Source organism: Alternaria postmessia (assembly GCF_024291825.1).
Source record: "Alternaria postmessia strain BMP 2775 chromosome Unknown scaffold_188, whole genome shotgun sequence".
NCBI lineage: Eukaryota > Fungi > Ascomycota > Dothideomycetes > Pleosporales > Pleosporaceae > Alternaria > Alternaria postmessia.
This window is the reverse complement of record NW_026260261.1, coordinates 521-11,291: the sequence shown is the minus strand read 5'-3', so window position 1 is coordinate 11,291 and position 10,771 is coordinate 521. Positions and strand designations below refer to the sequence as shown.

The 10,771-nt window shown below is 52.0% G+C and overlaps 1 protein-coding gene across 1 annotated transcript; it reads left to right on the top strand.

Moving 5' to 3' along the window:
* Positions 1-7,526: 7,526 nt before the first annotated feature.
* Positions 7,527-10,542, top strand: J4E82_011344 (uncharacterized protein; the record flags this gene model as incomplete). Its single annotated transcript, XM_051737552.1, has 2 exons — positions 7,527-7,815; positions 7,877-10,542. The coding sequence occupies 2 exons, from the start codon at positions 7,527-7,529 to the stop codon at positions 10,540-10,542; spliced, it is 2,955 nt and encodes a 984-aa protein (XP_051582685.1).
* Positions 10,543-10,771: the final 229 nt, after the last annotated feature.

Sequence of the window (10,771 nt, the reverse complement as noted above, 5' to 3'; positions counted from 1 at the left end):
ACGCATAGCAGTATGCGATGGACAAACGTAGTGACCCTGCATGCACCGCGAGACTAGAACCGGCTAGGGTGACATTAACGGGCTCCATCGTGTCTTGACTGCACCTTCCTCGCTCCACTAGGATGTCGGACGATGTATGCGAATGAGTTAGGTACCATCTTGCGGGGTGCGAGCTAGTAGCACCTTCGTTGGTGACAATGTGCTGCGCGCCCGCAGGTACATACAAGCGGAGACGATCGCTGCAGCCCGCTTCCACGAGCTTATAACACCTTCGTCCCGCTCCTTGAACGGCTGCGACCTCTGGTACCTCTATATTGACTGCCTCGACCGCCTTACTACGGAAGCTACTGCCTACGTGCCTGTCTGATGAGTCACACGTTGTGCACAGCCTGCCTAGCGCACTCGGCTAATCGTGGTTTGCTCGCGGCGGATCCCGCCATTCGCGAAAATTATCAACCTATACGATCTCCAGCAACAGTTCATTCATCGCGCAGTCACAATTCTTTCGGGACGAGCAATCGCAAACTCGCGACGTGGTCCTTTCCAATTGGACTGCTGATGACAACCTATGTGGCGCACGAGCTCGACCAACAGCCTACACACCACCCACAATCCTGCGACCCACTCCACTACCACTGCCAGCTTTAATCCTGCTGCATCGAGTTGAACACTTTGCGCACATCGCTCTAGGCCACTGTCTACCGCGCTCGATAGTGCCAGCCTGAATTGTTGTATGGAGCCCGCTGTTACTAAGAGAGTTTGGCGAGGCCACCAAGTCAAGTGTGCCCCGCACCTTTTCGAACCCCACCATCATCTTTCGGGCTCGCCACAGTTACATCACTGACGCCCGAACGATCTTGGTCTTCACCGCTGGTATTGTTCATTTATGAATTGAGTAGGTCTCCAGCACGAGAAAGTAATTCTATACGTAAGTGTTGTCGAGATAGCGCCGGCAGTCCGCTCGAGATCACGGGATGACTTAAAAATACAGTGGTAGGTCGAAGCCTCTCCACTAGGGAAGGCTTTGATGGGGAGCCCACATGTGACGAACCGCTTGGCACCCCTCCAATTCCATCTTGATTTGCACCCTGTCATAGAGCACGTTTGATCAAGCAACAACACCCTTCATCATCGTTTACGTTTTGCGTCACTAGGCTGTGCACTATCTCCCGGATCAGAACGTGCCACAATTCTCATACCAACCTACATTGTCGTCATCTATCTACCGAGGCCAGGTCACCGGTCAGTCGGACACCTACCATAAGTACGTGCGCATTGCGCCACAACGAATTATCACGACAAACGGACTAGATGCTCAAGTAATTTCGCGGCTTTTATGCAGTGCCACCGTTCTGACCGCTAGTAGGCTGTGCTAGGTGTCCAAACGTCAGCCTGCTATTGAAAGATCCACGCGCCATCCTAGGGACTTGACGACTACTGCACCGATTGTTAGCATACAAGGAACTGTTTACATATTCAGACAAGACCAGCAATATCATAACCGTCTTCTGCGAATAAGCCGCGGCTGCATACCCGCTTAGTAATCTGGGTCCGCTCTACGAGGGAGATCTACACATCTATCGCAAGTATGAACGTTCAGCGTTTGCAACGTCGACTAACGTCGAGTAACCGTAGGGTTTCTTCTACCTCTATTTGAATACGGAAATCACCGATAGCATTATACAACTCATTTTTGCACAACATACTCGTGAGTAAGCACTACAGTCTGAATTGTTTTTTTTTTTTAAAATTGTGCCTAGGCATTAATATCCACAAGCAGGAGAAGATGACTTTATACTCTAATTTTGGTGTCAAGGAAATAGCAGAAGACAGTTTGGTGGTCGTTACTCAGGGCAAAGTCATGGTGAAGCGAGAAAATGGGGAGCGGGAAGAACTTCCACTCAATGCCAAAACGGAGGTCCGCAAGGGAGACACGCTCTACTGGGGCCCCAATTGCGCGTGGGAGTTCTCCGAGCAGTAAGGAACTCGTATAGCAAGGAAAGAATCATCGGGCACATGTATTGAGAGCGCAACTCCAATGCGTTCTGTTGAAACTTGTCCTCGTTTATTTTCAACTTCAGTGGCCCACTCCTTCATCTTTGGCATACGCGATACCAAGGTACGCAAATCCTGGGGCCGAAGAAAGATATCGAAGTAGTGATAATTGTCGTCAATTGACTTAGGAACAAGCTCTTCTCCGAGGATCTGAAGCACGAACTGTAGAGCATGATATGGGTCCCAGGCATGCATCTCCACCTTGTCCATTGGAGATGGAACGAGTATTGTCCGTAAAGACTCCGCCGAGATTGTTCCGGCTGGCCCTAAGTATATATCGCCATCGTCGATGGTAGAATCCGAGTTGCTGCCATCCGCACATTGGGCCTGCACGACTTGTTTGCCTGTAGACGACATATTTGAAGTCGTGATTTTGGTGACAATTTTCTCATGGGTGAATAGGTCAATTCTGTTCTTGCCATCATGGGGCGGATTTGGCGACGGAAAGCCCTCTGGAGCCGGTTCAGCTGCTGCATTAGGCGTTTGACGAACTCGCTTTGCTTTGGGATACTGCGACGTTTGATCTCCAGAGACATCGGTGCCAAAATGCTCACTGCCGCTCTCATCCTCCCGGTCCGCCAGACGACGCTTTGCAATTCCGGGCGATGATGTACCGGGCACGCTTAGTGGCGTAATAGAAGCTTGTACTCCATCGCTTTTTCTTTCGTATGCAGTCGTAACCTGCAACTGTTGGATGTTGTTGAGGTTCTCGTTGATAAGTGTTGTTTCATCGCGTTGGTACTGATCGGAAGTGTCTTCGACTGCTGCAGGCGTGGAAGGTAAGTGCTCGGTTGGTGAAGCGTGAAAAGCGGTCGCATTCGATGCAGGAGCTGCATCTTGCGCGTCTTCTGCGAACTTAATAAGAGTCACTAGTAGGTTCACACCTGCCTTTGATCGCTTATTATCGAAATACCAGAGAGAATTCGGGAATCTTTTCAGAATCCATGCATACCGTACACCGTACACTGTTTCAATCAAAGACACGAATTCGCTCTGGCGTTGTTTCGCTTCCTTTGGTGCTTTCTTGTCCTCACTTTCACGTCGATTACCATGCAGCTTCGGATGATATAGACTGTTCCATTCGGAAACGTGTTTTTTACAATACGATTTATCCCACTCATAGATAGTATTCGAGGCCATCTGGGCCCTAGACTGTTTCATTTGCAGCAGTTTTGTCAAAAGGCGATGTTTTGCTTCTGCGGCTGGATCGTTTAATTCTAGCACGGTAGATAGACGTAACTGGGCCATTACTAGATGTAGAGCGACGTAGGAAGGCGGCAGAGAGGTGGGAAGGCGGCAGAGAGGTGGGAAGGCAGCAGAGAGGTGAGAAGGCGGCGGCGACGTGAGAAGGCGGCGGCGACGTGAGAAGGCGGCGGCGACGTGAGAAGGCGGCGGCGACGTGAGAAGGCGGCAGAGAGGTGGGAAGGCGGCGGCGACGTGAGAAGGCGGCGGCGACGTGAGAAGGCGGCAGAGAAGTGGAAAAGCAGCAGAGAGGTGAGAAGGCGGCAGAGAGGTGGGAAGGCGGCGGCGACGTGAGAAGGCGGCAGAGAGGTGGGAAGGCGGCGGCGGTCTGGAAGGGCCGAAACGCCCCTGTCCTTGATCGAGCCTTCATAGCGTCTGATTCGCTCGTCAGATGTGTTTAGTCCGCCCATAGCGTGGCGTTCCCTTTCGAGAGCGCGTGTGGGGGGCGTTTCCGACACCTGACATCCCGCTCATGCCGCTAGTGGCCGTGCACCCTCCATGTACCTGGCGTTCGCTGACAGGCCGTAAGCGAGAACTTTACCTCGACGTCTCATCTCGTTCCAGATTGCTTGCATGGGAAGCAGATCGCAGCGAAAGCCACCCGCATGAACGCTGCGCCAACAGAGAGAACGCGATGGCAGTTCGTACAAGGACTTGTCTTATTAGGGGATGCGCAAAACCACAGCCAATCTGCATAGACGTCGGATTCGCATAATCAAAGCTGCATGACATCATGGAGTCTCGCGTGGTAATCGCATCCCATCATGCACGCTTTCAAACCTGCATATCTCCAGCGAGGCTGCACGGCACGGAACCGAAACCAGCGGGCCGGGCAAGCACATACGCTTTCCACATCGTCATCTATCGATTGTGGCTTTGACCATTTCCGAGCCAGGAGTTCGGACGGTGCCTCAGACGGCTGATGCTGCCCGGTACAGACTAGCAGCTGCTCGCATGGAAGTCGTCTTACTCCCGGCGCCATATTCCCGCTCGAAACGAGACTGTGGAACGGGTGCGGATGTGCTTGGAGACGACCCGGCGGACGAGCAGGGTTCAGGTCTTCACACCCTCGTTCCGCTTCCGCTTGCAGCACGATTCTTAATGATCGTACCTTGCAGCACAGAACGTGAAGCTCAGCCTCTTTCGTTTGCCTTCTTCTTCGCATCGCCTTCTTGTCTCGCCTTGTCCGAACATCGGAGCTGCAGCTGTCGCAAATGCTGTGTCATCAGTTTCTACTGCTACTCGTTTTCGGTGGACTGACCGTCACTTCGGCCAGATACTGGAAACTAAGCATACGTCCTCCTCATGAACCCAAGGCGTTCGGTATCGGCTTTAGCGATAAAGCTTACCAATGGGCTCGTGGTGGGCTTATCGCGAGCAGGGCTATAGCCCTTTTCTTATCAGCTGCCGCTCTGGTTCTATCAACTGTCGCTCTGGCTCCATCTACACGAACGGAGTTGTATGCATGGACCAGAGCTATGGAGAGGAATGCGTGTGTTTCTCTTGCATTTGCCGACGCAAGTGTTTTCTCTTTCCCCAATCCCCTGTTGGTATAGGAGGCTAACACTTCGCAGTGTGTGGCTAGTTCCCTAATTATTCGCAATGGAGAACTCTGGCTGTTTTGCATGGTATGCGTCTGCAGCTTGCTCAATCTGCCGTTGGCGTTTGTGCCCCCAGTTCTCGAGCATGTGGGCTACACGGGCCATGACGAGTGGTATTTTCATCTGCCAGCTATATTCATTGGCTTGGTCGTGTGTGCGGTCCACTCGCTGCTGCTGCTGAGGCAAATCTGGTCCCAAGACGAGAGCACCCCTCTTGCCCGACGAACAGGTATCAGATTCTGCATCATGTCCGCCTCGGAGGCTGTTGCTTTTCTAGCACTGACTGGTTTCTTCTTCTGTAACAAACAACTGTACGAGGATCTGCCGGTGGTGTGTTCTTCTCCCCTTTTGATGGGCTGTCTCACTAACAAGAGAATAGTGCATCTTGTCCACGATGACACTTCTGAGCTGCTTGAGAATGATTTCGTCTAGGGCAACTTCAGTCGATTTGCCGACGAGCAGCACCAAAGATGCCGATAGCTCGAACAGCGTGGTGAGTGCCAGCGTCTCTAGCAGCACGGTGGGTGCCAATGTCTCGAGCAGCAACGTACATGCTGGTGTTTCGGTTGAGGAGCTATGGAACTCCTGTGGAGAATCCGATTGTAATATAGTGGACATGGAACGCTGGAGACTTGGCTTTGGGAATACCGATGGATCAAAGGTTTAAAGAATAGAGATTCGTTTAAGGGCACATAGGCTTTTGCACGAAATCAAGTTCGAGAGTCCAATTCCTGCCTGGATAGAGAAAGTGCCTTTCGACCTCAGCTGTGCTGTTTACTCCTCCTACCTTTATGTAGGGCGTATGGCCTGACAAGAAGGCAAGACAAAAGCGGGAGAACATGGCCTATGTACGATAACTTGGAAGCAGGCTTGCAGGGTCGCATGCTGATTCTCGGCAACTGCCTTGCCATCTTGCCAACGGGAAAAATTCTGCGATTGGTTGCTGGAGTGAGTGGTAGAAGAAAGTTCTGAGAACCTCGAGAGCCACGCCGATCATGTAGCCGGGTCTAGCGGTCGACAGTACTCTTGTTCGACTAGTTCGGCGGATTGGTGGCGAGAAAGTACACGAGTGTCAACCAGATATGAATCGACAAACATCTTTCCCGCTTGTATCAAGCTCTGCCGGTAAATTGTCGATTGGTATATCGTCTTCTCACCAGAATCAGAGTGAAATCACTGCAAAGGTCGTTGGAACTGTTGGCAAACGATTGCTTAGGAAGTCGGGATTCTTAGTATAGCCATTCAGGGAGAAGTCTTTCTACACCGTGGTTCCAGCCATTCGCCTGCAGACTCCACCTATCCGGCTCGTCTGCTCTCGTCTCGCATATGGCATGGCTGGATACTGTTCTGACAAAGAGTTTGGAAATCCCTCCAAAGCAGCTGTTCTCCTTGTCTGCTGTTCCGCGTGTTCATGTAGCACTTTGGCGCTGTGTACTGATTAGATACATACATGAACAGACACTGTTACGTACGGTCGACCTGATGCACTTGAAAGACAGAATAATTAGGGATGACAGATGCAGAAGAACAACCGAGGGAAAGTCCGATAGGGGTATAACAATGACTTGATCAAGTTCAACGTCCTGCGGTAGATGCACCACAGTTATCAGTATTGACAATATTCAATCTTTGTCACAGATTTCATTCAAGCCATACGAGAGTTAGCGGGAAGGCCAGACGCGTATCGCTGGGCGCTTCCGGAAAGTGACTCCAAATTCAGTTTGGCATAACAAGAGCGACAAGGCTCCTGTTCCCATTCACATAGCCACCCAAGTCAGGTCTCGTGTGCCCTGCAGCATCGAAAGAATGAATTATGCAACTCAACCCTGCATGCCGAGACGGAGCTTGCGGCTGCACCAACTTCTTGAGCACTAGCCGCCCAGCCAGCCTGGAAGGGCAGCAATCTGCGAGGCGGGCTAGGAGAGACAACTAATGGCGGTAGGAGGCTTGCGTCACGTTCATGCACCGTTGAGTATCGCTTCTACATCTCCAACTCCACTACGTCCTAGCACGTCCCTTGCATAACCCGCATGCACGGGAAAGCGAGCTGAGGCTTTTGTAGCGTGAGGATGTCTCAGTGTCGATTAACGCCTCGTGCAAGCCTGGCTGTCTTGCAGGAGCTCTGGAACCGACCGCTCTTGTGGCAACAGGCACAATGTACATTTTCGTCTTGAGGTGCGTGTCCAACGGTCGGGCCCGGACGCGGATGATAGTGCCCCGCGCAGGTGGTTTGCCAATATTACATCCAGGCTTCTCGTACGCCCAGTAACCTACTGAGACGCGGCGGACGGACATGTCGGACTATGGACGACCTCTGATGCTGCACATGTAGGCCACCGCATCCGGCCCCCAAATTCACCACTGCTTCAACGGGAAGCATTAAAGATACCGCTGACCTGTCGGGAAATCTTTGGCTATGTTGGCCTGTCCGTTGCTCATTTCGGTTGGACGATTCGCTTCACTTTGCTGCCGTTCCATGCCGGTTTCTCATAACCCGGCAAAGGACTTCTCGAGACTATAACAGCACCACCCAAAGGCCATGCAGCATTCTCCTGCTTTCACGCCGTACGGACTTTACTTCTCAGTAGGCCAAGAACACACGACATTGCACTCGAGCTCTTGCCAACAATGGTAGCGCATGCTCTTTCTACAAGTGCATCAGGTCTAATCAAGTCCCGAACGGACTTTCGAAACGGGGAGATTGCTACAGTCGGTGCTGCGAGCAAGTCCTCGAGTCTAGCATCGCCTGACAGAGACGAAGGCGACTACACTGATGGCGATAGCGGCAATGACTGTGGCTTCTCCAAGAGCGAAGAGCAGGACAGGAATGACTGTAAAAAGAAGTTCATCTGCTCATACTACGGCTGTGGAAAAGGCTATTCCACCGCAAGTCATCGGTCCCGCCACGAGTTGAGCCGTGAGTTCGCCATCTCCAGTGTTTCTCGCTAGCGTTGAGATGACACGCTGATATTGTATAGACAGCCGCAGTCAAGTTTACTATTGCAACTTTTCTGGTTGTAGCCGTTCCTTCGTTCGACTAGATCTATACACCCGTCACAAGGAGAGACATGTGCTTTGCGGCTCGCAACTACTGCGCAGAGACATCTCCAGAAAACGCAATCCATACCTCAACGTGGCAGCCACACTCAATGCGAACGATGCATCACTTTCGAGTTTATACACCATGAAAACTGAGGAAATGCATGGCGTGCAACACCCATTCTATAGCGCCTCCATAATTGGCTCTGGTCACCAAATGCCTCCCAACCCTATTACCATCCTTAGTAGCCTAAATCCGCCGCAGAGACCGGTGAGCGACGGCATCTATGGCAGCGACTCAGAGACTGAGCCCCACGACATGCAGTCCCAGAGCTATGGAGACTTTGCACTCCTATTGCGCGCCGCGGCTCTGGACGGCTATAGTACAGGTCACGCCTCTCTCCACAACCACCCTCATGCGGATGATGAGAACCTTGCATCGCCCGGTCTACGCGCGCAGACGTCAAATACCAGCTCATGTGGCTCAAGGTCATCCCCGGTCGACTACCAGGCCAGCGCTGGTGGGTATAGTTCACTGCAGAACCCCCCTTCCTCTGCCTTATCTCCACCAGAATATGTCCGACCAACAGACATGCCTGTTTCTCGAAGACAAGAGAATCAGATCTACAATAACACGTATAATCAATCACCATTCGCCATGGCTGACGACTTCAAGGCATGGCTTCTCAACAGCAACCAGTTCAGCTCAGGAGGCTCACCACACATAAATTATCCAAGTGCAGTATACCCAGTAGCTGATGCGTGGCCGCAAACTGAATCTCAAGAACTGCCTTTCGACTACATACACCCTGTCGCTAGCTACCTGAACAACCCGGCTCGATCTGCGTATCTAATATCTGTTCAGAACACATTGGACACCTCGCTTCCCGAAACTGTACTGCTCGATGAGAAGCGCAAAGACCTCCTTGATCTTATTCGCTTGCGCTTCAACGGAACAGGTCACGCACCAGTCATGGCGCAAAAGGAAGCTATCATGAAGGGCAACAAAGACGACTGCCGCCACGTACTGAGTCTGTACATGATGCAATCGTACATCAGCTCGTACTGGAACCACGTCCACCCACAGTTACCGATTCTCCACAAGCCAACATTCGACGCAAGCACATGTCCCGAGCTCCTACTGCTCGCCATCATGTGTCTCGGAGCTTCTTCCTTGGAAAAGAACTACGATCAAGAGACGACACAGTCTTGTGCTCAGCTATCTGACTTCTTGGCGTGGCACTTGCGTTGGGCGCTTCTCATGGACCCCAACGCCCGTCCACCAGCGAAACTATGGGCAATTCAGAGCCTGCTCCTTGTCGAGGTCTTTGAGAAGATGTACTCCACACGTCTGCTGCATGAAAGGGCGCACGTCTACCATGCCACCACATGGACGCTGCTAAGGCGAGGAAACTCGTTGAACGGGCGGTCAGTGACAGACTCGCATCCTGGCGTCAAAGAAAAATCAAGTCATGGCATCAGCGGAACAGACAGACTCGATGAGTGGTGGAGACGTTGGATCACGGAAGAGGCTACTAGAAGAGCAGCATTCGCGGCCTTCGTCATCGACAGCATGCATGCTACCGTGTTCGGCCAAAGCGCTGTCATAGCTACTCACGAGATGCGTCTTCCGCTGCCATGTGACGAAGCTCTCTGGTCTGTAAGAAGTAGTTCTGAAGCTCGTCAGGCTATGCAGTCAGATTGCGTCTATCCAATATCCTTCCTTGACGGCCTTAAGAAAACGTTCAACAAGGAAGCGGTAAAAACTAGTCCGTTCGGACGCATGATACTTATGGCAGGCTTGCTGAGCGTGTCATGGCATGTGAACCAGTGGGATCTACAAACCAGCTCGCTTGGCATGACAGCAGCACTCGATACACAAGACAAGCGGCTAGCATCCTTGACCCACGCTCTTGACATCTGGAGGCAGGAAGACTGCCCTGCTCCGGATCCACATGGGTGTCGGGATGGTACTGGCGACGATGACATCTCTGAATCCCAGGCTGTCCTATACCACCTGGCAAACATGGCCACACATGTCGATTTTGTCGACTGCCAGATCTATGCTGGTGCTTCCGAAGTACTTGGGGAGCCGATAACCCTACAGGACTTTAAAGACGCAAAACGCCGGATGGAGCAATGGGCTCCCACCCCCCGAGCCCGACACGCCACGTTCCATGCCTTCTACTTGCTTTCCCGCGTCATGGTCAGAAGAGGCCGCAGCCCGAACCCCAGCAACCCATCCAGCGACATTTCCTCCTACTCCGCGCGCGACGACCACATCCCATACCGATCATGGGCGCTTTATCTGGCCACACTCGTTGTCTGGTCGTACGGCTTTGCGCTAGAAGGACCGGTTCAGACGCCGCACCAACTCTTGTACTACGAACGCAAGGTCGAGGATATGGTGGTGTACCTCAATCGCATGGGCGGCGTGAAAACACCTGAAGATCTGAGTAAGACTTCGCATCGCAATGCTTGCTTGGGGCTGCTGATCATCATGCGAGACTTGTTCAAGCAGACTAGGTGGGAGTTGCTGCAGGAGGCAGGTCATTTGTTAACAAAGTGCATCGAGAGGCTACTTTCTCACGCAACCACTGTGTGATTTGTGCATTCAGCAAGATCGCCTGTCTTTGGGTGTGTATGCACTAAAAGTCTCAGTAGGAGATGATGAGGAAGCAGAATAGTTGTACCCTGCACGAGGTTGTTGCCAAAAGCACGGCTTTATATCACAGGGTTGCAACGTTCATACCAATATGTCAATAAGCGACGAGAATCTATCTACCATTCGCTTCGTACATACCGCCGGTTTCTCAGGCTCTAGCTAGTCATTT